This window comes from Plasmodium vivax, chromosome 7 (genome assembly GCF_000002415.2).
Source record: "Plasmodium vivax chromosome 7, whole genome shotgun sequence".
Taxonomy (NCBI): Eukaryota; Apicomplexa; class Aconoidasida; order Haemosporida; family Plasmodiidae; genus Plasmodium; species Plasmodium vivax.
In genome coordinates, this window is record NC_009912.1 from 808,426 (window position 1) to 833,299 (window position 24,874).

Sequence of the window (24,874 nt, forward strand, 5' to 3'; positions counted from 1 at the left end):
AAAGAAGTAATTAAGAAAAGGGAAACCAATTTGACACTCTACGGATAAATAATACGGCTTGTTCATATGTTAGCCAAAAAAAAAAAAAAAAGCGTCACTTTTGCGGATTAACATATGGTGATAAGGGGAAAAAAAAAATGTTGGCAAAGTGGGAGGAGTCGGCCGGTCGATCCCTTCACCGCGGTGTTTTTATCCCCAAAGTGGGCGTCGCAAAAGGGAAGGTAGCAACTGAGCGGTAGCTATGTGACGTGGTTCCGAATTGGAGAAAGCTACCTACCCAGAATTGCACTCTCAGCGTAAATGAATAATTCCTGCGAGAGGAAAGTCAACCTATCGAGGGACAACGAGCAGTGGCAAAATGGTCGATTGGTGGAAAAACCCGCTTCGGCGCATACCAATCAGCCTCGCCCGCACAACGTGTGAAGCGGCAATGCTGAGGTTATGCACTCAGGGGGGGAGGCCCAGCCGCGCGACCGAAGATCCAATTCTGCGAGAAAAAAAAAATAAAAAAAAATAATGTTCCGCGGTGTAAGCGGGTGTTTACATTTTTTGTGAAAGTTGGTAGGGGCTCTCCATTTTTCTGTTCTTCCATCCATCCGCCCTTCTACCTTTTTAGTTTTTTTTTTCTACCTTTTTTAGTTTTTTTTTTTATACCTTTTTAGTTCTTTTTTCCCTCTTTTCACACATGTTGGCGCTCTATTAGGCTGTGCCTTCCCACCACGGATACCGCCAATCAGTTGAGCTTCTCCAAACGGCAGCCCTTTGCGTGTCACGGGGAACGAGGGGGAAATGGCTCGCTGCGTAATCACTCCCAAGGCATGCACGGGTTGTTCCTCCTCTGCAGGTGAGCCGTTTGGACGAGCGAGGAAAATGGCCCAGGGTGTGCCACATGCGGAAGTGATCAGCTACATGAGGTCCGCCCCCCGTTTGGAGACCACCGGCCCAACATGAACACGCAAGCGGTGAAGAAAGCGACAGGCACTGCTTTGGCGTTGCACAGTGGTTGGACGGTGCGCACTGCTTGCCCCTTAAGCGCGCGCCGACTCTCGCTTGAGGGGCCGTTCCGGCGGAGGGGGCAAAGCGTCGCGACGGAGGCCCTCATCAAGAACTCCTTCCTAACCAAGGAGTACTTCGACAAAATGAAGAAAAAAAAAATCGACCTCTTCGATTTTGTTCCCCCGGAGAATTTCGTCTCCTCCTATTTTGAGAAGCTGGACAAGAGCTACTCGAACCCACGGTCGATCCTGCGGTGCGTTTTTCCTCTCTCAGGAGAGAAGAGTGTTAGAAGTAGTGGCAGTGGCAGTAGTGGTGGGACTGCCCTGGTGGGCTCTTCCTCCCCCCCCTGAGTGTTTATATGTGTACATGTGGGCTCTCCCCACCCAGGGGCGCAGCAATGAAAGCGGCGAACACACTAGCGTAATGTATCACCGCCCCTTTAACCGCCCATTTCACCGCCCCTCCCCGCAGGCTGTACAAGGACTACATCGAGAAGGAGGACTACCCGAACTACAACTGGCTGGTGAGGTGCTTCTGCCAGCTAGCCAACGTGTTCGGATTTAACTCCTTCTGGAGCGTGAAGGACAAGGAAGCCATTCACGAGCTGAAGCTGTTCAAATTCTTGGTGTACGATTTGATCGAAAGGAAGGAAAGAATCCAAGCGAGGCACTGCCCCAGACTGCTATACGCAATGTGCTGCCTAGACTACAGGTGCTATTACCTCCTCCCAACAATTCTAGAACTGATTGAAAAGGATTTGGCCAAATTCAGAGTGCCTACACTGTCCATGATGAGCTTCTGCCTGTCCTACCTGGGACTAACAAACCAGGATGTCCAGTTTGGGTCCGAAAATAATCTCTCTCGATGTTACAACTTGATAGAGAAGATCCTCCACGAGATATACAGCAGGAGGGATGAAGCGAAAGGGGACATGACCAACTTCTGCTGGGCATTGTTGGCCTACGTTCTGGTCACCAACAATATGTATGAATTTCCCCTTAAGGAGGAGACCAGGGGAGATAGCTCTACCGGTTTTTTTATGCCAGAAATTTTGAAAAATGCATGTGAAGGGTTAACTAAGGAAAATATCGTGGAAAGCGGGTGGATTCAGTACTACCTCTACATCACCCTCTACTGCTGCGACGTGGAGAAGCCGAGGAACGAACGGATGATCAAGGAGAGCGTCCCCTTCTTCATTCAAGAGTACCTGCACATAAAATGGCTAGACAATATTTTGATAACTGCCCAGAATCAAGGGTCAGAAAAAATGCAACTCGAAATGGACAGCATTATACAGAAGTTACAATTAAAAGATTTCTTCATCAATCTATCCGTTGGTAGGAAGATAGATGAGCAGCACTGTTTTTTTGCTTCCCATTTTTATAAGCCTTTAAATTTATGCGTCGAATACGACTACTTCCACCCCATTGGTTTTAACAGACCTCTGGTGAGTGGCACCATCTCTTTGAAGAACCGGATTTTTAAAAAGCTCAACTTTAACGTTGTTAATATTCATAAGTGCTTTTGGGATACACTCACAGAGGAACAGAAGGAGTCGCAGCTCGTCCGTCTCTTGGAACTCTTTCAGGCCGAGCGCCGCGGCGAGAAGCAACAACAGCGCGCGGAGCTGTACCAGGAGAAGCGCTTCCATTCGGATATGCTGCACTTGAAGCATAAGCGGGTCAAGTTTCGCAGTTGGCCACCCGAGCACATAACGGTGTAGCGGTGGGACGTGCTCCCTGCCTGGCGCAGCACTATGCTGTGCTATACTGTGGTGTGCTATACTGTGGTGTACTATACTGTGGTGTGCTATACTGTGGTGTACTATACTGTGGTGTTTTTTTTTTTTTTTTTTTTGTGGCACCCGCCCCCCTACTGCTGCCCAAAGGATACTTAAAAAAAATGAAAATAGAGCCAACTTGGCATGAGCTACGACGCATAGGCAGGCGCGACACGCCCCTCCGCACGCTCTGCAACCCGAGCAGAGGAGGTGCCGCTTTAATTCTCAAAGTTGACAGTGAGCGTGGGGAACTTCTGCTTCAGCCGTTCCGTTATTTCGCTCTTCACGCTGAAGGGTATTTTGACTGGCTCCGCGTCTGGGTCGGCGTAGGGGTCTGCACTTCGGCCCGCTTCTACATCTGCTTCCCCATCCGCGTCGCTGCCTCCTTCCAGGTCCGCCTTCTTAAAAACCAGCGAAACGGAGTTGTTGATATTTTCCTTGTTCTTCATCAGGTCCGTGATTACGACCTTCACCTCTGCGGGGGGAAGGAGGGGATGCTCATTTGGGGGGGTGCGTGCGTGCGATATGCACACTTCGCGGTTAAACTGTGCTTCGTTTTGCTCTTTTGAGGGGTGGGGGAGTTGAACTTATGGAATGCGAAGGGTCTCCTCCTTTGAATGGCCTCTTCTCCTTTGAATAGCTCCCCCTCCCCCCAAGCATAACACCAAGGGGCGTCCCCCCTCCCGTGTGCCACTTACTCAGGAAGTCAAAGTACGGCTTCAGGTCGCTCAAACAGCTGTGTATATTTTCTTCATTTATTTCGTCAAAATTGGTGATGATCACGTTTGGCTCTTCATTTTTTTCATTCCGTATGTACATCTTTAGTGTCTTCTTGATAACTTGCGACACCGTGACGCTGTTCGAGCTGCAGGTGACGCAGTTCCCCAGCAATTTAATATACAAATCGTTGTTTTTTATGTCTACCAATTCGACGTCGCCGTTATCTATTTGCAACTTGGGTCGAATTAAATTTAAAACCTTTTCCACATTTTCAGGGGTTAAATCGTAGTGCAGCCCCCCATCCGTATGCCTCTCCTCCGACGACTGTATTTTGAAGCGCGAAATTTTCTTTTTATTCTGTATTTTCGTCTTGTTTCGCAACACGCCGAGGGTGTCATTTTGGAAAAGGTCAGAGCTGTTGTGCACAAAAAGGAGAGCGGCTTGGGGGTGTTTTAAGCTCCCCGCATTTTTTGCACACAAAAAAAGGGACAGCAAAAGGGTGAAGCTGCCTGCCAGCATGCTGCGCCTCATTTATGTTCACGCGAAGTGTGTGCTGGGAAAAGAAGCGCCAGAAGGTGTGAAGGCTAAAATTTGTATTAAACTATGGCATCATCCTGCGATTGCAAAAAGTGGGATACATTCATCTTTATGTGGGGTTATTGTAAAATGCTTCCAATTTTTGTCGCATGAACTGTTCATAATTTTTTTTTCCTAAATTGGCTTTTTTGTGCCTATAAATATGCATATTTTTTTTTTTTATGTAGGATTTATCTTACCTGTTCATATTTTTTTTTTTTTTTTTTTTTATCCAGCTAGCTTTTCCCATTTTTTGTTTAAACGAACATACATAGGTGTACATTTTCGCAACTTAGCAGTTACCACCTTCGTTATCACAATTTGATGCATCTCCTATGGTGTGAAGTAGTGCTGCCCGCGCCCTGTTTGACGTTGCCGTACCTTGCACTGAACGGGGAACGCCTGGTACAGAGGGGGCGCACTCTAGCCAAAGGGAAAATCGGTAAAATGGGGAACTCCAACCATTTGGGAGATCGGAAGAAGGAATGTGCGTGCCCCCACAAGCAGAGCAGAGCGGCGACGCTTGAAGTTAGCATACATTGCGATAAGAAGTGAGGGGGGAGCATCAAAAAGAGCAGTCAACATAAGTGAAGCAATTAAACAGTTTAGGCGGCTTCTCTCCCCCCCAAGCATGATAACCATTTATAAGGATTACCTAAGAGGCAGCCACCACTTCAGCCGCGTATTCGCGTACATTCTCCTAAGCCTGCGTAATAAGGAAAACTTCTTTAAAAAAAGATCCGTCCGGGGAGACTCCTTCTTTGGCAACTGGGAAAAATCGCATTACGTGAAGAGGGCACTAAGCGATAGTAGGAAGAAGAAGAAAAAAAAAAACCTAGTCATCCATTTCGCCACCAGCCAAATCAGCTACTTTTACTTTCACTACTTTGTGTATATTTTGCTGCCAAAACTGAGATGCCTGTCTGACTGCGAAAAAAGGAACATTCTGGAAAACGTCTATTTGGTCGATCGCAGGAACGCCGATGAGAATGTGAAGGGGCATATATACAACAAAATTAAGCAAGGGGTGAGTAACATTATTTTTTCAGACCATGTGCTAGCCAAAGAGGAATATGATTACACACACACGTTGGGGTTATTTTTAGAAAATACCCTCTTCATGGAAATACTTGAAAATGCAAAGGTGAGAAAGGTAAGGCGGCAACATGCACTCTCATTTAAGAGTATAAACAGGCAGCCTTCTTTGAGGGATACACAAATGAGCAGGCTCCACTCGGGAAGAAGTAAAAACGAATTTGCATGTAGCAGCTGTTTGTATGGGACGTACTTCTGGAGGAGTCGTCACCCAAGTGAATACAACGCAGTGACCATACTGCGGAGAAACGCAAAATTAAATGCCTTCCAAAAATGCGACGAGGTAATTCAAGAGATAAACAAAAACGTACAATGGGTTAACCATCACTCCTTTTATAAATTTTACGAAACGGCATATGTCAGTTTTGTAAATTATCGTATGAGCCTTTTGCAGAGTTTTGTCGAAATGGTAATGCGGCGGAAGGGGGGATGTCCGGGGGGAGAAGTGGGACAGGAAAAAAGGAAAAAAAAAAAAAAAAAAAACCTCGCATATATATTCTTTAAACATAAAGATTTCATTTTCAACGTCCGTCTATTCCCCGACTTCGTCCGTAAGAAAGCTATTTACATCGACTTTGACCACGCCGCTAATTTGTACCTGAAGTATTTACAGCTGTTAGGAAAGGTCAGCCCTTTTGCAGGCTCTCCAGGGGAAGGTTTAACCGCACATGGGGATGACCGTCCGGCCAAAAAATTCAGCGACACGAAAAAAAAGAGCCTTCTTCGGGAAATAAAAAAAAATCTGAACCTACATGTGTGGGGTAGGGACCAGAAGGAGAGCTTCTACTCCGAGTTGGTCAAAATGAAGTTCCGCAAGTTTTACAATTAGGTAGCTCTCTCAGGGGGGGGGAGAGCGGGCTAGGGAAAACCCTCATCCCTTCCCGCTCTTTTCGGCACACCCGTTGCATCAGCACATATGTTGCGTCACGTGTGCAGCGGTGAGTTTCCCTCATTTAGCTTGGGAAGTTCCTGCCGGGGGATGCATACATGTGTGTATCCAATTGCCGGCCCATTTGACCATGCACCAAGATGCATTTTTTTTTTTCTCTCTCTGTTTATTCCCACACCGGGTGTTCATTTCCAACCAAGCTGCGTTTCCCTGCACGCATAAGGCTAAGAGAAGTCACCCTTGCCGTTTTCGTCACGCCGCCGATTTTTTCATTTTATATATGAGCAATTATAGAGGGTGGGGGACGGCGAAAATGAGTTGCTCACATATGTACGCCTTCAAATGCGCCAACTTCTTCACAAGGCAAAGCGTTTTGCAACGAATTGTAGGGAACCATTTTTTAAGCTCCTTTGGCGAAAAGAAGGGGATGCCACGAATGATAGGGGTGTTCACTTTGGGGGTTCGTTTTCACCATTAGCTGTGCGCAAATTTTTCCACTTCGCCTCTCCATTTGCTGCTCCAGTTTGCCGCTCCATTTTGCTGCTCCATTTCCGCCTCTCCCTTTTCGTTTTCACCGTTGATTGCTAACCTTTCCTGTGAGCTTCCCCTTTTCGACCATTTTCGCGCCTTTTTTTTTATTTTTTCCCCCCCCTTGTGCGTTTCCCTTTCTGGCTCTCGCCTCCCTCCGTGCAGCTGCCGATGCGGCGCGTTCAAGCCAACCGGGCCATACACTCAACATGCAGCTCCTCTTTGAAGAATTTTTTTTTGCAAAGAGAAAAGGATAGGGTAGCAAAGGAAGGGATACCAGGAGGAAGAAATTAAAATGGGTCACTCTCCGATGATTTCCCTGTGAAGATTTTCCGTCGAGTGATTTTCCCCTGGGGTGAATCCCCTCGAGTGATTTTCTCTCCAGTGCTTTAACTGCCCTCTGTGGCTCTACCCTAAAGGGGCATGATAAATGGCCTAAACGATGACACGCCGTTGCGTTCACTCCTTTATGTTTTGCCACTTTCGTAGCTTTCACAAGGGGCATACGTAGATCGCAATGACAAAGTGGTGACCGAGCTGGGGGCCCGAACCGGCGGAAGTGTGAAAACACCCAGAGCAGGGGAGGCCACCACCATCGCTCGAGACTCCCGCATGTACGTGCCTAACTGTTGCTTCCCCGCGGTAGCTACCCCACATAGGCGATACAAAGCGGCTAAGCTGCTGGAGGGGGCCCACTCGCTTACTTAGCCAGAGCACCCCCGTTACCCCACCGCTTAACCGCTCCACTGTTGCAAGTGTGAACTCCCCTCTTAATGGCTGATTGGTGAAACGTCTCTCCTTTTCCTCCACACCTGCACGGTCTCCCCCAAAATGATTTACCTGCACGGAAAGAATCGCCCGATCGGCATTAAGGAAGAGGACGTAAACGATGAGAATTACCTCCTCATAAAAAACATTTTGAAAGAAGAACATGTGCATGTGCACAGCTGGATAGAAGTCAGTCTGGTGTACTATAAGAAGAAATACTATAAGCTTTTTTTGGACCTCACGAAGGAGGGGGAAATTTTTTACCTCTCCGAAAATGAGGACATATTGGGGAAGAAGAAGAAGACGGAAGGGGGCGAGAGGGACGCCTCGAAGGACGGGTCGAATTTTTGCACTCTCCTCCTGCTGTACCACTTGGAGAAAATTATAAACGCGAAGAATGTGAGCAAGGAGGACGAGTTGAAGATAAAACTGGAGAACTTAATCAATCAGATTGAGAGGAGGAGTGACGCCCTCCAGAGGGGGGCGCCGAGTGGCATGGCGAGCAGCATGGCTAGCGGCGAGTTGAGCGGCATAGCGAGCGACCCGCCCAACCCAAAAGAGGGGTCCTCTCCCTGGGCCGCTTACACCTTCCTATCCCCGCACCTCGCCAAGGGCATTTACAACGTCAGTATGTTTCTGTACCTGCTGAACAAGTATGACCGGAGGAGCGGCGCCAACTACTTCGCAAGGCCTAGGGATGGTGATGGTGGCGATGGCGATGGCGATGGCGATGACGACGACGATACCGATCGCTATCACGATGAGGGGAAGCACTCAGCGGGGGAGAAGCTGAAAGGCGAGTACGTCAACCCGATGAATTACCTTATGGAGAGCATATCAATATTCACCCTTCTGGTGAAAAAGAACAGGTACGATTTTGTGGCCTCGATTTATTTGGCCCTCTCGTTATGCCTGGCGTACAAATTGGAGCTCTGTGTTGAGTTCTCCTCCCACGTCCTCGTAAGGGTTATCAATTTGGAGAGCTTTTTAAGGGCCACGGTTTTTACCTATCGGGGGGGGTTAAACCCTGTGAAGGAGGAACCTTCCAACACGGAAAAGGGAGGCTCCACCTGGCTATCAAAATTTATGAGTCGTGAAAAAGGGAAGAGTGACAGCAGTGACAGGCGTGGAGATAAGTCTCCCCATTTTGGTGGAGGGGATCATACCGGGGGGAGGGAAGAACACCTCTACAAGTGCATTAGGGTTAAGAATTTACTAACCACCCTGAGGAGACTCAAGGGGATAATAAAATATATAATCGGCATCTGCTATGTGAAGAAGAAGGAGTGGGGTATGGCCTCCTTCTGCCTAACCGAAGCTATCAAACTTGGAAACTCACAAGCGTACTTGGCCAACGGGTGGCTACTCCTGATGAACTACTTGGGGAAAATATCTCTGTGCAACGATTTTGTGAAAGAAGGGACCCACTGGGGGGTTGCAAATGGAGGCCTCCTCAAAATGAAGGAGCAGCAGTTCACCCCTGTGGAGTCACTCCCCCTTCCCCCTGGGTGGGATAAAGGCGATCTGAGAAAAGTCCCCATCAAGGGGATCATTAATTTGACTCTACTACGTTATTACGATTATTTGAGGCGCGGTGTGGGGAAGTATTCCAAAGGTATGGAGAGTATCCTCACGGGGGGGAGCCTCCTCACAGGGGGGGGCTGCTCTCACCACATCGACAAGAACGACATATACGAGCACGACGAATCGATCGAGATGGCGAACAGTGAAAGCGGCTACCTGAAGAGGAACCCCGAGCAGCGTGGGCACATGCATGTGCATCTGTGTGAGAGGATGATTTGCCTGTACCTGGATTTGTGCGAAATATGGCTGATGCAGGGAGACGCCAAATCTGTAGCCTTCCTAAAAATGATGAAGGAGCAGATACACTTTAGCTATGTTAATAAGAAGTGCCTTTCCAAGTACTATTTCCTCATCGGCATGTACCACCATCACATCGTGAGGAACACCAGGAGGGCACTCAAGTACTATCACAAGAGCATGCAGATTTATGGGAACCACGTAAGCCGCTACTACCACACCATCTGTTTGATCCACTTGAAGAAGTATAGCAAAGCCAAGAGGAGCATTTTGTTTTTTTTCCAGAAATGTAAAAATGCCTACTCTGTAAAATTGTATGTTTTTTTTTTCCTCCACACGGCAAATTTGTTTTTAAATTTTAACCTCCTTTGTGAGGACAGCACTGGCGCCCTTCCCCATGGGGGGGGGGCCCCTCAAGCAGTCGAGTCGTCCTCTCATGCCATTGGCGGTACCACTCAGGGGGAGGAAGGGAAGAAGCTCCACTGTATAGGCAAGCCAGTGCATGTTACCATTCGAAGCAAATATATGAAGAGCAACCAAAGCGACAGCTGCATGAGAGTTGTCCTGAAAATGCTGCAACACCTGATGGACGTCCTCGAAGCACACGCATTCATGTTTCACACCGATTTGGATGCCAAGCTGATGAAGGTGAAGATACGCGAATTGCTCCTAACCAAGTACAACCACGAGGGGATGGTGGCCTACCACAAGGAGCTGCACGAAGTGGAAGAAGTTAGGACCTTTTTCAAACGAAGAAATAAGCCGCGGAAAATACCCTACGAGTTGATGAACAATTATATCATCTCTCTTTTTTTTTGCGATCATAAGGAAAGGAGTGTAGAACTGATGGAGCTGCTGAAGAGGGAGGTCTTCCTCAAGGTGAAGCGCCTCTCCAGCTACTACTCCTATGCGTTTTGCGGTGGCTCTCCCGGTTTGAGACCTTCACAGGGGGGGACGCTCTCCGCTAAGGGGAACAACGCCCGGAAGCGCAGCGCGGTCTCCCCGGGGAGCACGAAGAAGAGGTCGAAGCGGGGTGGCGGCGGGTCGCCCTGTGAGGAGGTTGCCACAGGGGGGGGGACACCCCGTGAAGATACCACTGCGGGTGGGGCGGCTCGAGAAGAAGTCACCGCCGAATGGGCCAAACAAAGGCGAAACCGCTCACACCTCACCGTGCGGCGAAACCGCTCACTCCTCACCGTGCGGCGAAACACACTGAAGCTGCACCACCTGGACGCCATGCTGCGGCACCACCGAGTTAGGGAGCTCAAGCTGGCCATGGTGAGTCACGGAGCGAAGCTTCCAAAGCACGTGTACCTAAAAAGGAGCAACCGAGAGAGGTACAGGCAAATGATTAACTATTTGAAGAGGATCTACCTGACCATCTCCTTTAACAGTGCCGTCTTGGCAGAGTACCTGGGCTATAAGGACTCCCCCATGCAGACCTACAAATTGTACTCAGAGGTGTACAGCACATACGAAGGTGCCTTCGTTAGGCTAGCAAATGTTTACATACAAATGAAAAAATTTTCTAAAGCGAAGGAGGTGATAGATAGAGGGTTGCGATCAAATCCAGAGTCAGTTAATCTCCTACTGCAGAAGGCTTACATACACGTGGCTAGGAAGCACTACGACTATTGCATTTACGCCCTGGAGAAGCTAAAGAAAAGGGAACCCTTTCGAGAGGATGTCTTGGTTAACACGTATTTGGCGATTATAAAATTTTGTAAACTGAAAAGGGGGAAAAATAAAGAAGAAAAAAATCAGCTAGTACACGAAATTTACTCCCTCATAAGTTCGCTAGGGAGAAGCAGGAACAACTTCTTCGTGTCTAGCCTCATATCAATTCTGCTCAGCGTTAATCACAAATATGAGATGTCAAGTGAAGCCTTCCAATTGTTAATAGACTCAAATGAGAAGCTGAGTTTTTACTGCCAGTCGGCGCTACGCAATTTTGTCCTTCACATGTTTAATCACCTGATGAGAACAAACCATGAGATGAAAAATAAATTATTTTTAAAAAAACTGAATCTCTTTTTTAATTTAAGTTTAAAGAATGGCATAAATGATAAGCTCTTCCTCCTCTGCTATGCAAATTTTTTACATTTAATTGAAAAGTTTGAAGATGCCATTGCTCTGCTATACAGCGCCTACGTTAAGTGGGCGCACGACTTCACCATTTTGAATACCCTCATCATTTGCATCGATTCCTTCGTTTCCAAGTACCTCAGCTCCGATTACGTGGAGCTGACGGACATTTTGCTCATGGGGGACCTGATCAGCTTCTCCTTCCGCGCCATCCACACCCTGCTGCGCTTCAAGCGCGTCGCCACCTCGGCGGAGCTCCTCGCCTCGGGTGAGTGGCGGTTGGCCGATTGGCCGTTGAGCCGATGGGCGGTTTAGCCGATTGGCCAATTTTGCACTCCCATGTTTTCCACTTCACCACCGCATTTCTCCCCCCCCCGCAGACGAACAACACAACTACTACAAAGAAGGAGAGCTCATCGTCGAAATGAGGAGGAAGGACGTCGAGCATCTGGCCAGCAGGAAGTACCTAATCAACACGTTCAGAAAGTTCGAGGAGAAAATAAAGCCCTACATTGAGAGCAGCGTGCCCAGCATGGTCAGGCAGAAAAAACTCTACAATCAGAAAAAAATAAATTTGCAGAAGAAAATTTATGAAGACAAAAAGAGGAAGAAAAATTTGGAAATGAAAAAGCTGAAGAGTCAGGAGAGCCTGCATGAGGAACTGCTCAGAGATGTTAGCGAACTGACGTACCACATGGCCGAACGGGGCGCCGCGCAGGCAGAGGGGGAAGCTCAGCCGCAGCAGCAGCAGCAGCAGGAGGAGAGGAAGGAGGAGAATGACCAAGTGGGGGACGACGAAAAGGAGGATGATGACGACGAAGAGGAGGAGTTTTCCTTTAATAGGGGAAGCGCCAACCCGAATCAGGCAACTGACGAGGAGGAGCAGCAAAAGGAGGAGGGGGAGGAGGAAAACATCTCCGACGGTGACCCGCAGTACCTGGACGCCTCGTCCAGCAGCTCGGATCTCTTCGAGGAGAAGAAGCCCAAAAAGAGGAAAAAGGTGATAGACTAATCTAACCCGTTCAGGCGAAGAGGGAGGAGCGGCGCGGTGGGGAAAATTAAAACGGCAGCCATTAGGATGTGCAAGTTATCAGGTTAATGTTAAATGTTCGATGGGGAGGAAGTACGCACGGGGTGCTTTCCTTACGTGTTAACAAAAAAAAGAAGAAATGGGAACGAAATGGGAACGAAATGGGAACGAAATGGGAACGAAATGGGAACGAAATGGGAACGAAATGGGAACGAAATGGGAACGAAATGGGAACGAAATGGGAACGAAATGGGAACGAAATGGGAACGAAATGGGAACGAAATGGGAACGAAATGGGAACGAAATGGGAACGAAATGGGAACGAAATGGGAACGAAATGGGAACGAAATGGGAACAAAATGCGAACAAAATGGGAACAACGTGGGGGGAAGGCCAACTGGGATGGACGATTGGGGAAGGAGGCGCGCCCACCCAACCCCCGGCGCGCGAGAAAGGGGTAAAACGAAATTACAAACTGACGTGAGGTCGTATTTGCCAAGGTGGGTCGTGCAAAAGAGGGGCAATGGTAAAGAAGCCGAGCTGAGGAGGGCAAATCCATTTCACCCCAAAGCTGCAATGACGTCTATCCTATCGAATGATGGTCGATGCCCACCCCCTACACAACCCCATCGTACACAAACAAGCTTAACTGCAACTCGTCGTTCTTCACGTCCAGCTCGTCAAACTTACAGAAGTTGTAGCAGCTCTGGTAGTATTCTCTCGAAAGGTATTGGAATGGCCCCCTGGTGACTCCGCCAAGGGAGAGGCAGATGTACTCCTCCAGCAGGGAGTAGTTTTCCAGTTGCTTCAGGCCGACGCTTACGTAGCTGCGATGCGGAAAAAAAGGAAGCGGCAGAAGAGATGTAAGCGGTTGGTAGGTAGGTATGTAGCTATGTACGCACGCATGTGTGTACACGTAGCTGTGGGGAAAGCGCCACAGGGGTTAAGGTACATGCCGGGGAAACAGAACGATCGCCCAGCGCTACAGACAGGATGGGATCACTCAAGGACACACACTCTAAGCAGAATAGTAATCGCACAAAACTCCGATTAACTTTCCGCAGAGGAACGCTGCAAACGCCCCCTCGAGAGAAAGTTACCCCTTCTTGGCGGACTTGTGACCATCTAGCCAAAGCTTCAACTTGAACGACTTCTTGCCGGCGAAGGAAAAGGCGGAGGTCGTCAGGGGGATGTTCCCCATTTCGCGGAACCTCCAAAACAGTTTCTAAAGAGAGAAAAAAGGGAGAGAGGGAGGAAGAGCCATTTGTGTACGTGCGTTCGCGTAATTGCATCTGTGTGGCGGTAAAGGTGAGGGGAGTGACGCGCACGCGGTCAATTTGGTGCTGCCTTTTGGGGGACACGCCTGGGGATAAGCGCTCCCATGCGGCCTCGTCTCACGGCGTTGCCACCTCGCCGCACGCCTACCTCCTGCACATTTCGAATGGTCCACACCACCCTGTAATTGTGTATGTGCATCGAGTCGACCTTGTTAATGTTGCTGACGGTGAAGGCGTCCGTGGCCTTTTTCTTCAGGGCGTAATTCTGGTCAATGTTCATATAGAGGTACCTGTTGTTATTCATATCTATGTAGAACTCCAGATAGTGTTTCATTTTCTTCCTTTCATCTGCAATCCTCTCGTACGTCCCCACGACATCCTCCGTCTTCACACACTCGTATTCTGTTTGAGTCTCCATTTTGTTTTTGTACTTATACATGTAGTAGTAAATTAAATTTAGAACCTTTTCTTTATTATACTTTTCCACGTGGTCAATTTGAAAGAAATTGTAAAAGTTGTAGAAATTGAAGAGGGGCTTATTGACGAAAACGTTTTTTAGGGTGTCTTTCTGGAGGATGTATTTTTCCCCCAGCTGTTTGTTCTGGACATATTCGTGCACGTCATCTACGGACACTTTTTTTCTGTAGGTGAAAACCTTTCTGTTGTACTTCCCTATGTGCATGTTCTTTTTTAGCTTTTTCAATTTTTTTTTTTTTTTCCTCCCCGCGGCGGGGGCAGTTGCTTCGCCGTGTTGGTTATGCTGCCCAGGTTGCTCATCATCTTGCCCACCATCTTTCCCACCATCTTGACCACCATCTTGACCACCATCTTGCCCGTGAGTGGGGTCAACCCGTTCGGGGGACTCCTCCCCTTGAATGTCATCCACGTAGGTGCGCAGCTCGGCTTCTCCTTCATCTTCTTCTTTTTGGTGCCCCTCGGGGGGTGCAGCGGAGGGGGGGTCCGCCTGGTCGCCGTCACTCCCTTGGCTGACGCGGCTAACACTGCTAACACTGCTAACACTGCTAACACCGCTCATCCCACCGCTCATCCCACCGCTCATCCCACCGCTCAACCCATCGCGCCTCACACCACTCATCTCATCCTCAACGTAGTCGAACACCGAGTACTTCTCCCTGTCCGCAAAAACATCCTCCTCGGTGCCCTCGTTTTTCCTCTTCATCTTGTAAAACTTGAGCAGCCTCCTTCTCATTAACTTTTTGTTTACTTTTTTTTTCCCCCCCTTTTGGCCCTTCTCACCAGCTTCGCCATCACCGTCTGCCTTTTTTTTCTTTTTTTTTTTCTTCTTCTTTCTCTTTCGCACATGGCTGGGAATGCTCCTTATCATGGACTGATCCTTTTGCTTTCTAAAAATCAGACTGAGTTGAAATTTTGTATCTTTTCCCTTCACAAAGGTTTTACTAGACGTTTGCTTGTACTGCCTCTTTTTAAACGCGCTAGGTATGTAGCAGCTCCCGTTGGTGTTTTCCACACTGGGGCTAAAGCAAAAGTGGCGTATGAAACATTTTAGGTAAATTAGGAGGAAAAGGGAGGAGAGGTGTTTCCTCAAATCCATTTATTAATTTTGTTTTCTTTTGTTTTTCCGCCCCCCCCTATGATAAGGTGATCCTCTTCACATTATGGCTGCCGCCGCTGCTGCTGCCGCTGCTGCTGCCGCTGCTGCTGCCGCTGCCGCTACTGCTGCTGCTTCTGCGTGGCCCCCTCCCTTTGGAAGATGTTTCCAAACATTTTTTGCAATTTACGTTTTTTCAAGCAAATGTGTTCCACTACGTGGTTACCATGTACAATTACATACGTATAAGGCGTACCACTTACGTGTGCATTTTATGTAAAAGGGATGCAGCACGAGGAGAGAGCCACATGGGGTTATGAAATTGGAAGCCAAAAAAAGAAAAAAAAAAAGGTATGCATTTAAAACGACATTAATTGAACAGTAAAAAAAAAAAGGGGAAAAAAAAAAAGCGCAAAAAGCTGGGTAGCGCAATGCAGGGAAACGCGCTACACCGCAACGATCAGCAAACAATGCGACCGGATTGGATTGAGGCAAACACACTGGTGTGGGACGTGACCAAAAGGTAGGTGACGCATTTACAAGTACATTTTCTTCCTGTTAACCTTCATATCTGGGCGCAGCACAAACTCGTACATTTTCTCCTTATCGTTAATCAGCCCATCCTGTTAAGGTCATCCGAGAGAGGTGAGGGGAAAAAGAATGGAGCAGGTGTGAAGATGAAGATACGTGTAACGTGTAGGCCAAAAAAATGTAAAGCCGCAATGGGGAAAGAAGTACAACGCAACGAGCCAGAGTGTGTGCAGCGGATGGGCCAAAAAAAAAGAAGCAACGAAGAAGCGGCAAAATAGCTACATGAACGGAAAAAGTATGAACGGTTCAGAAAAAAAAAAAAAAAGAACAAATTAGCTACATGAACGGTTCAGAAAAAAAAAAAAAGAAGAACAAAATAGCTACATGAACGGTTCAGAAAAAAAAAAAAAAAAAGAACAAATTAGCTACATGAACGGCTCAGAAAAATAAAGCAAAGTAGGAAGGCACAACTCTGCAACGACGTAGCTACACACAACGAAACAGACGCACGCGGAAAGCGAAAAATTACCTTAAGACTGAGCAACTGCAAGGTGAACGCCGGGCCAATTTCGTTCAACGTGCACTTCTTTTTGTTGAGGAAGTTGTACCTGCGGGAGCGCGTCCAGGCGCAAAGAGGGGGAAGAAGCATAACGTGGAGGGTGAACAAATAGGGAAAACGGGGAAACAAGGGGAACAAAGGGAACGGGGAAAATGCTGCCAAACTTTGACAAACTTTGTCAAACTCGGCAAACCGCGCCACCGCTCCACCGCGAAGCCTTACTTAAAGTGGCGGAAAAAGATAAAGTCGCGCTGGTTGTAAAAAACGACGACCTTCTGGGATTTGTACGCCGGTTTGAAGGGCACCAAGGTGTGGAGCTGCCGCTTTATCCGTTCCCCAATGAAGGTGTTAAAGTTGGTGATGTAGACCTCCGGAGGCAAAGTCGTTATTTCAATGTCCGTCTTCTTCTTGTGTGCATATAAAACATTGGTGAGGGAGTATTTCGCCGTGGGGCCGTTTGGCAAAGTTGATATGAACATATACTTAGGGTGTTTATCAATCCCCTCTTCGATTAAGATAAAAGTGGAAAAGTTATTCTGCACAGAATTGCTCATGAGAAATTCAATTGAATGATCCAATCTTGGTTCATAAAAAATGTGAGGAAAGGTTAACGACAGTTCTTTCATAAACAAAATTGTGTTTTTCGATGGCCTTTTGATGGACGTTATAACAATGTTTGGTTCTTTCCTCTGTTTGAAATAATCACTAAATTCGTCTATACATTTTTCATTCAATAAGAATTTTTCATTTTCCTCGTTAATTTTATTTTCATCAAAGATGGCTAGCCGTTCTATACTCCTGGGGATTTTTTTCTCCACAGGAATGTTTAAAGATTTTTTTTTTTTTATTTCATCTTTTTTTTGTTTACGAAGAATTAATTTCTTCACATATGCCTTTCCCTTCAGAGCGTTTCTTTTATTTTTGTTTTTGGAAAATCGAGACAATTCGTTGTATCGCTTTACGTCAATTTTTTCAATTTCCTCGATGGAGTACTGCTTCTCCTTGGTCATGTACCGCAGCTTCTTTTTCTCCTTTTTGTTCATTTTAAGGGGAAGGGCGGCAGACGTGGGGACGCAAAAAAGGGTACTCAGAAATGGGTACTTAGAAATGGGTGCTCAAAAATGGGCACTCAAAAATGGGTATGTGTCTACGTGCGTGGGTGGGGGTCCACAGGTGCGCTTCCACGTACGTATGCCTCCCAGTTGGCGGCAAAATTGACACGTGTTCACCAGGTGATGGCACGATGACAGCCGCGTTGTACGTATATTTGGTATCCCAAATGTTCCTATCTACTTGGCGTTCTCCAATTCACTTATTTCGCAAAAGGGGCAAACTTTTATGTGGTGCCAGTCGGCAGGGCTTCATTCGCGTGTTCTTCCCCTTCAGTGATTTTTGTAGCGATGGGTAATCTATTTTAGGGGAACAGCGGTTGCGGCGTTACTTATCTTGGCTCATTATGTTGGAGGTTGCATGGTGAACAACGCTACCAAGTGGAAGGGGCAACCACTCGTCCATGTGCCAGCAGAGGGGCGAACTCAAGGTGATACTCAAAAAGGGAGATACCACGTTGCTTCCTCGTTGCTTCCTCGTTGCTGCCACGTTGCTGCTACGCTGCTGCCTAGCACAATGCTATGCAATTTTCCTAACGAAACAACGCCAGTGTTTCGTTTTGCTAACCCGGGGATGATGGGCCAACCCAACTTTTGGCCACAAATGATGCGTACGCATAGTTATACAATGCGCATAAAAACGCTCTTCACTTATTTGCATTTCCAACGTGGTGAGACTCGCTTATATTAAAATAATGTCGAAAAAAAATTCACGAAAAAAATTGACGCCCCAGGTATGCAGCTAGCCAAGAAAAAAAAAAAAAAAAAAAAAAAACGGAAAGGCGCAACAGAGTTGAGTTCAACTGAACGTGGCGAGAAATTTTTCCAAAACATTCATCCCAAAGTTGCTTTCCCTCCTTTTTTTTTGTTCCAATTATCATTATCTAAAAAAGGAGACCCAACTTGTGGCAGGCCAAATTGGGAGTTTCTTTCCTCCTTGCGTAGGGCATGAAGTAAAACGCATGCTACGTGTACATCACGCGTGTATTTGTATGCACGTGTTCCCCTATCCTCCGAACATCCACATAAGTACAAACTGTTTTTTTTCCAACGCGTCATACGCCGCGTGTACCAGTTCGTGGAGGCGAATGCGAAAGAAATTCTCTTCGGAAGGGGCCGCTTAAAGTGATAGCATACCGCTAAAGGAGGAGGTTTCAAAAGGTTGGCAAAAAAGGCAAGTAAATCCCCCCTCGAAAAGTTTAACGTGAAGCACAAGTGGTGAACGTCTCACGTTTATCAACCGACGTAGTAACTTCTCATCATCCGTAGGCCGCCGCGTCGACTCGTGCAGAGCGCCGCGCACAAGATCGCGTTTTGCCCTTTTCGCAACCCGCTGAGCACCCCCACCAGCTAGCCAAAATGTTCAACCTGAGTAGCCTACTGAAGGCGACGAAAGTCGCGAAGCCTGCAAGCGCTGCCGCACCGGACAATGAAAACGCAGACAATAACGCGGAAGGGGGGAGCAGCGAGGCCGTCAAAATAAAGATAATAAACATGCAAGAGTATAAAACGAAGAAGTTCTTGGACGAAAGGAAAAATGTGAATGCATGGAGTGCGGCCAACACCAGCGGGAAGAAGCCCGCCAAGGAGCCGAAGAAGAAGCCGGAGAAGAAGAAGGCGGAGAAGAAGAAGGAGGAGCCGAAGAAGGAGGAACCGCAGAAGGAACCGCAGAAGGAACCGCAGAAGGAAGAGCTGAAGGGGGAAGAACCGAAGAAGGAAGAGCCAGAGAAGGACGAAGCCAAGAAGGAAGAGGCCAAGAAGGTGGAAGCCAAAAAGGTCGAACCGAAGAAGGCCGAACCGAAGAAGGACCCCAAAATTGAACCCCCCAAAAAAAAATTCATCCCCTCGGTGCTCAAACAGAAGGAAGCCGCCATGGCCAAAGTGGTGAAGGAAGTAAAAACCGAAAAGGTGGAACTATTCCCGGACCTTCTGCAGGCAAAGAAGTCGACCAAAACGGAGAAAGAGAAAAAAAAAAACCAACCACAAAAAAAAAATAAAAAAGAAAAAGCAGAAAAGAAAAAGCAAGAAGAGGAAGAAAACAATTTCCCCCCAATAGAGGAGGTAGAAAAAATACACTTTAACATTTTTGACATCGTAGACATAAAGAAGGAGTATGAACGGATTATGAGGAATTCGGAAAAGGTCATGGAGAAATATAAAAATAAGAAAAAATTTGACGACACTATGATTTTGTGTAATTAGTGGTGAGCTTTTCTCACCTGTTTTGGTTTTCCCCCAAGGGGGAGTAGAGGCCCCCCCCACCCGCAACACGCATACGTGTGTGAGTACCGCTCTGTATGTGTGTTACCTTGAGCGTATGGGGGCGAACGTGGGAGAACGAATTGGATACTGCTCCCTTCGATGGAGGAGGGAGTAACCCCCCCCTCACACAGCAGGGTCATCCATACGTGTATGCGTAATAATGTGGCCCATAATTGAACCTCCGTGCGCCCTGCCGTTAGGTGTTCCTTCCCGTAGTTTTCTCTCACTTAAGAGTTTATCTTTGATATGTTTTTTTTTTTTTTTTTTTCTTTTCCCCTTTTGCCTTCTGCCCAACGGTGCGACCATATGCCGTCCACAGTTTACGCACCCGAGTTTGTGCCCTTCTGTAAGACTCCCCATTTATTATGCGTTTGTACAGCGGCATGGATGGCACCCCCTGGCGTGTGTTCCTACGGATGAGCACATCGCAGCCAGTTTTCTCGACTCCAGCCACAAACTATGTGATACTTCGTATTCATTAAAAAGGAAACGGCGTTCCACGATCACGCGAATTTGACAAAAGTGCGCAAAAAAGACAATGTTCTTTTTTTTTTTTTTTCCCCCTCACTTTGCTTTCTACAAAAGGGTGACCCATTTAAGTGCAGCGACTTTGCTAAGAATAGCAATGCTTTGTGATGCGACGCGGTGGGGAAGAAGGAACTACGTGCTTCGTTAGAAAGGTCTCAGAGGGAGAAAGGCCACTCCGTCTGTGCTCATCATAAGGAGGGAAATCTCCACGCTGCTCATAAAAGGGGAAATATAGAAAAAAAAAAAAACTTAAACTGCCGTCTTCGCGACGAATAATGTAAAACGTGACTGATGGGTCTTCCCTTAACATAGCGACCCATTCGTAGAGAGCATCTTCCGTGCCTGTTCAAACGGCAGACCCGGTCCGGCCTCCTCCATACGAAAGCAAAATGAAGGCAAACGCAGTGGAGAAGAAAAAGAAGAAAAAGTTGCAGTCAGTGGGGGGGGAGGCCAAGGGGGCGGAGGGCGATGGGCTGGAAAATGAAAAGAGGAAAGCGTCCATTCAGAACGGTGTACGTTTTCACTGCACGTCAATGTGTGCGCGCACCCACCTGTGTGTACCCACGGAGGGGGAAGCGGTGTGACAAGCGGTGTGGCTGCAACATCACTTGGAGTGCTACGCAAAGCGCCCTGCTAGCCACACGCCTATTCCGCCCCACCCCCCAATTTCAGAAAAACGAAACCTTCACGCGATTTCTGTTCCCGAAAAACCCGAGAGCGTTCGCCAACCTGGTCGAGTTTTCCTTTTCGAATGAGGAGTTCACGTCGGTGGATCAAGTGGACCACACCGTCTTCCACCTGGACATGCAATCGTCAGGAAAAAAAAAAAAATAAATGATAAAAAAAGGAGCGAACGAATGAATAACCGCTTTATGGGGGACGCATCGTGAGTGCACTCCGAATGGGTGGACTGACAAAATTGTATTTCTTTTTTTTTTTTTTTTTTTTTTTTTTTTTTCCTTTTTTGCGCCAACCCAGGTGCCTGGTAATGCGGGACAGCGACGAGGGGAGGAAGCAGGTAGAGTTGGTGAAGAAGAAAATAGAAAAGGCTAACTCCTTTACGGTTTTGAAGGACAACGGTGAGGCTTCCCATATGCGTGTTCATATCGCTAACTTCTTTTGTGCGCCTGTGAGGTACCTGCCCGCATCGAAACAAACAAACCCACGTTGTAAATTCCCCCCCCCCATGCAGACTACGTCTACCATAAGCCCAAGAACTGCTTCGACTACATCGACAGATACGCGCAGACGGTCCCTGTCTCCTTCAAGTAGGCCTCCTTTCGATGGCGCAGCTGGGGCAGTTGCGAGGAGTGATCGGCAGGCCGATTGATAAGCGGTCATCAATAAGCGGTCATCGATAAGCGGTCATCGATAAGCGATCATCGTTAAGAGGCGCTTCGCTAACAGGCGCACTTATTTCCCCCTAGGGACGAAGCGACCAAGACGGAGCCGCAGGAAATAAACGAAATCTGCGACACGGGTTCGTTGCGCAGGGGGTGGAAGCAGGCAATGTCCCACACCCCCCACATACACCCCGCGTATTTCTGCTTCTGCGTCCACGTCTGTATATGCATGCGCAGTGTCGCGAACTGCCGCTAACCACCGCTAACCACCGCTAACCACCGCTAACCGCCCCCCAGTTTGCCAGTCCATAATCTACGACGCGTACCTGCACGAGTTCCAGAAGGTCTCCAACGAGGAAGACAAGGTGCGGCGGCGTGAACGCATGCAACGCGCGGATGAAGGAGATACTCCGCTTTACAGCTGAACGTCGCCGCTTGCATAAATCCGCTACTTCCCCCCCCCCCCCGAACAGGAAAAAGACAGGTACAACGAAAACGCAAAAGACGAAGACGACCGGGGGAAGAAATACGACTCAAGTGGAGACCTCGGGTTGGATGCAGATTCGGATGTGGGTTCAGGCAACCTCTCCGATGATGCGAAGTTTGCGACGGTTTTGTTTTCGTCAGGTGGCTCGAGTGAGGAGGACTCGGACGCGGTGAGTGAGGACGACACGGGAAGTGCAGACGGAGGTAGTTGGAAGAGCTCCTCTGCGGGGGACTACGATGTGGAGGAGGGGGAGCACGACGGTGGGAGTGACGAGCAGTTGGCTGAGCGGGGTGGGGAAAACCCGGATGAGGGTGTTGGCGATGGAGTTGGAGATGGCGTCGGCCTTGGCGATGTACCGGTTGCCGTCGCGGTTGGAGAGACGCACGGGGGGGCCGCAGAGGCAGAAGAACACGGAGGAGACCTACTGAAGAAGGGCCACAACAACGACGCGAATGGCGCAGCAGACGCTCAGGACATCGCAGCGGGAGCCGAGAAGGCAGACGAGCCCCTTGAAAAGGGAAAGACAGCCACGAAAGGGGCACCCAAAGGGAAGGGGAAAATTGGCGAAAGGAACAACACACGACAGGGCCCCGCGAAAAGCGGAACGAAAAAAAAAAAAAAAGAATCGTTCAGTGGGAAACATGAATTGTATTTTATTAACTACAAAGACATGAAGGAGAAAATACATAAAGAGTTAAACTTCATTTATAAAGATGAAAAAGTAAAAAAAAGTGATGAAAAAATTTTGCAGAAAAAACGTTTTTTAAAAACATTAAAATTGATGGATAGGATATACAACAAGAATAATGAAGAGGAAATTTATTTAAATTACAAAAGTGAAATGAATAAGAACATTTTGACGAAGCTGTGGATTTTTTCCCTTCCCTTTTTCACCCAATTAATCGTTACGGACATCAAATTTCATCCCTTTTATGAAGATTTATTTGCCATGTCATTTAAAAATAGCGATATAAAAATTAATACGGGGATATTAAGTTGCTATTCTTTCAAAAATACAAAAAGTCCTGAACATGTTTTGAAAACGGATTTCCCCATTTACTCCATCGAGTGGTCAGCAGTAAACCACTCAGTTATTATCATCGGGCTGTCCAATGGAAATATATGCATTTATGATTTAAAAAAAAAAAAAAATGAACGACTGATATTTGAAAGTAACATCAAACAGATATACAACAGAGATATCATCTCGCAGATTTCTTTTGACAGAAAAAATAAATCTTTTTATTCCATTTCGTATGATGGGAATATGTTTTGTTGGAAGTATAATAACAAATTTACTGTGGGGGATAAATTACTCACGTTGAAAAAGGACTGGGATGACGATTTTAAGGACCCTCTTAACTTTGTTCAGACGCAATCCATCACGTGCATCGATTTCAATCCCTTTCAGAAGAACCTCTTTCTCATTGGGACCACCAAGGGGAAGATATACCTCTACTCCAGCACCTTCTCCGACAATCATCTGCGGCTGTATAATGAGCACTCCATGTCGGTGAACGCCGTTTCTTATAACCCGTTCAGGCGCGGCATCTTCATTTCGGCCTCCTACGACTGGACCATCCGCATATGGGACCAGGCGCGCCCCCGCTCGCTCCTCGTGCTGGACATCAAGGAGGTAAGCTGCGCGGCGGCGGAGCGGCGGCGACAGCCACGGCAGTGGCGGAAGCGGAAGCGACGATTCTGACTATGTAGTGACGATTTTGACTACGTAGTGACGATCGCGCCAGTAGTCACCGCATCGTTGGAGGCGTCACCCCATTCGCGGCTAAGTGCTTCCCCTTTCCCGCTCCTCCCCCCCGCAGTGCGTGTACGACGTCCGCTGGAGCCCCATCGTGTCGACGTGCTTCCTCGTCATCAGCTCGGACAGCCACGGCCACCTCCACATCTACGACCTGAGCCTGGACATTAACAAAGCCATCATCACGGAGGTGATTACGAGAAAGAAGAAGCTCCGCAAGCTCTGCGTAAACCAGTTCAACGAAGTCATCCTGATTGGAGACGAAAGCGGGCTCCTTCACTCTTACAAGGTGTCCTATGCCTTTAACGCGTCGTATGTGGACTACCTGCGGGGCAAGCTGGGTCGCTCCTTCCAGGTCCAAATGATGAATTCGTTCCTCACCAAGGTGCAGTAGAGTTCGCAGCACGCGGCGCGGTGGAAGCGGTGTATGAGGTGTATTCGGCATTCACGACGTACGCGGCTGCGAAAGGTTAACTCTGTGCGGCGCCCCTCCCCCCCTGTTGTTTACTTTGTCTACGCGGTTTCTTTCCCACCGGGTGGTACCCCTTCCAGTGCACACAAAAGAGTGGATTTTTTTACCTTATTTTTTTACCCTATTTTTTTATTATTTTTTTTTTATTTTTTCCTCCCCCACTGCGTACGAGGGGCGCGCCCGAAAAGGTACATTCGAATTGGCGAAGTGGGTCCCTTCTGCACACTTCCCACGTGGCAGTTTTTTTTATTAAACGGTTTTTCCCCTCTCTGCAGATAAGACATCACTGTCCGCGATAGGTATCCCTTTTGTTGAACCGTAACTTCTTACAAACACATGCCGTTAAAAATGGCTCCCCCGTACGGGAGCAAACCGCACATAATTTTATGAAAAAGAAAAAGCGGCAAACTTGGTGAACGTACGCAACAGCTGCTCAGTATCGTTACGGGTTTCCTCGTCATATCAAAAGGGGCGTACTTCACTAAAGCGGTTTACGTGGAAATATGTTCCCTTTTTTTTTTTTATTTCACCCCTCCATACTGCAAGCTGTTTTTATATATGTCCATTTTGCACACACAGGTGTTCGCAATAGCCGCGGTGTTGGGGCTGCCGGGCGGAGCGGTCAATACACCCCTTCGATGAATTCACCATGTATTGTTTTTGCAAATGTAAAAAAAAAAAAAAAAAAA

The 24,874-nt window shown here is 47.7% G+C and overlaps 8 protein-coding genes across 8 annotated transcripts, besides 6 other annotated features; 5 read left to right on the top strand and 3 right to left on the bottom strand.

Moving 5' to 3' along the window:
- Positions 1 to 947: 947 nt before the first annotated feature.
- PVX_099485 (hypothetical protein, conserved) lies at positions 948 to 2,794 on the top strand (the record flags this gene model as incomplete). Its single annotated transcript, XM_001614696.1, has 2 exons — positions 948 to 1,249; positions 1,468 to 2,794. The coding sequence occupies 2 exons, from the start codon at positions 948 to 950 to the stop codon at positions 2,717 to 2,719; spliced, it is 1,554 nt and encodes a 517-aa protein (XP_001614746.1). The 3' UTR covers positions 2,720 to 2,794.
- A 200-nt stretch (positions 2,795 to 2,994) lies between these two features.
- Positions 2,995 to 4,015, bottom strand: PVX_099490 (hypothetical protein, conserved; the record flags this gene model as incomplete). Its single annotated transcript, XM_001614697.1, has 2 exons — positions 2,995 to 3,251; positions 3,475 to 4,015. 2 exons carry the CDS (start codon positions 4,013 to 4,015, stop codon positions 2,995 to 2,997), a joined length of 798 nt encoding a protein of 265 aa, XP_001614747.1.
- Positions 4,016 to 4,703: 688 nt separating this feature from the next.
- On the top strand, positions 4,704 to 5,996 carry PVX_099495 (hypothetical protein, conserved; the record flags this gene model as incomplete). Its single annotated transcript, XM_001614698.1, has 1 exon — positions 4,704 to 5,996. One exon carries the CDS (start codon positions 4,704 to 4,706, stop codon positions 5,994 to 5,996), a length of 1,293 nt encoding a protein of 430 aa, XP_001614748.1.
- Positions 5,997 to 6,286: 290 nt separating this feature from the next.
- Positions 6,287 to 6,311: a microsatellite.
- Positions 6,312 to 6,628: 317 nt separating this feature from the next.
- Positions 6,629 to 6,713: a microsatellite.
- Positions 6,714 to 7,415: 702 nt separating this feature from the next.
- Positions 7,416 to 12,270, top strand: PVX_099500 (hypothetical protein, conserved; the record flags this gene model as incomplete). The annotated part of the gene is made up of 2 exons (XM_001614699.1): positions 7,416 to 11,526; positions 11,639 to 12,270. The coding sequence occupies 2 exons, from the start codon at positions 7,416 to 7,418 to the stop codon at positions 12,268 to 12,270; spliced, it is 4,743 nt and encodes a 1,580-aa protein (XP_001614749.1).
- Positions 8,413 to 8,437: a microsatellite.
- Positions 12,271 to 12,558: 288 nt separating the features above from the next.
- Positions 12,559 to 15,466, bottom strand: PVX_099505 (hypothetical protein, conserved). The gene is made up of 3 exons (XM_001614700.1): positions 13,714 to 15,466; positions 13,389 to 13,513; positions 12,559 to 13,115 (listed from the first exon to the last, which is right to left on the bottom strand). Exons 1-3 carry the CDS (start codon positions 15,136 to 15,138, stop codon positions 12,905 to 12,907), a joined length of 1,761 nt encoding a protein of 586 aa, XP_001614750.1. The 5' UTR covers positions 15,139 to 15,466; the 3' UTR covers positions 12,559 to 12,904.
- Positions 13,443 to 13,530: a microsatellite.
- Positions 13,976 to 13,995: a microsatellite.
- A 205-nt stretch (positions 15,467 to 15,671) lies between the features above and the next one.
- Positions 15,672 to 18,049, bottom strand: PVX_099507 (hypothetical protein, conserved; the record flags this gene model as incomplete). Its single annotated transcript, XM_001614701.1, has 3 exons — positions 16,448 to 18,049; positions 16,196 to 16,274; positions 15,672 to 15,758 (listed from the first exon to the last, which is right to left on the bottom strand). The coding sequence occupies exons 1-3, from the start codon at positions 17,266 to 17,268 to the stop codon at positions 15,672 to 15,674; spliced, it is 987 nt and encodes a 328-aa protein (XP_001614751.1). The 5' UTR covers positions 17,269 to 18,049.
- Positions 18,050 to 18,118: 69 nt separating this feature from the next.
- On the top strand, positions 18,119 to 19,536 carry PVX_099510 (50S ribosomal protein L29, putative; the record flags this gene model as incomplete). Its single annotated transcript, XM_001614702.1, has 1 exon — positions 18,119 to 19,536. The coding sequence occupies exon 1, from the start codon at positions 18,694 to 18,696 to the stop codon at positions 19,534 to 19,536; it is 843 nt and encodes a 280-aa protein (XP_001614752.1). The 5' UTR covers positions 18,119 to 18,693.
- Positions 19,537 to 20,225: 689 nt separating this feature from the next.
- Positions 20,226 to 20,254: a microsatellite.
- Positions 20,255 to 20,513: 259 nt separating this feature from the next.
- On the top strand, positions 20,514 to 24,107 carry PVX_099515 (WD domain, G-beta repeat domain containing protein; the record flags this gene model as incomplete). Its single annotated transcript, XM_001614703.1, has 8 exons — positions 20,514 to 20,636; positions 20,797 to 20,936; positions 21,103 to 21,203; positions 21,317 to 21,392; positions 21,552 to 21,604; positions 21,765 to 21,832; positions 21,941 to 23,590; positions 23,778 to 24,107. The coding sequence occupies 8 exons, from the start codon at positions 20,514 to 20,516 to the stop codon at positions 24,105 to 24,107; spliced, it is 2,541 nt and encodes an 846-aa protein (XP_001614753.1).
- Positions 24,108 to 24,874: the final 767 nt, after the last annotated feature.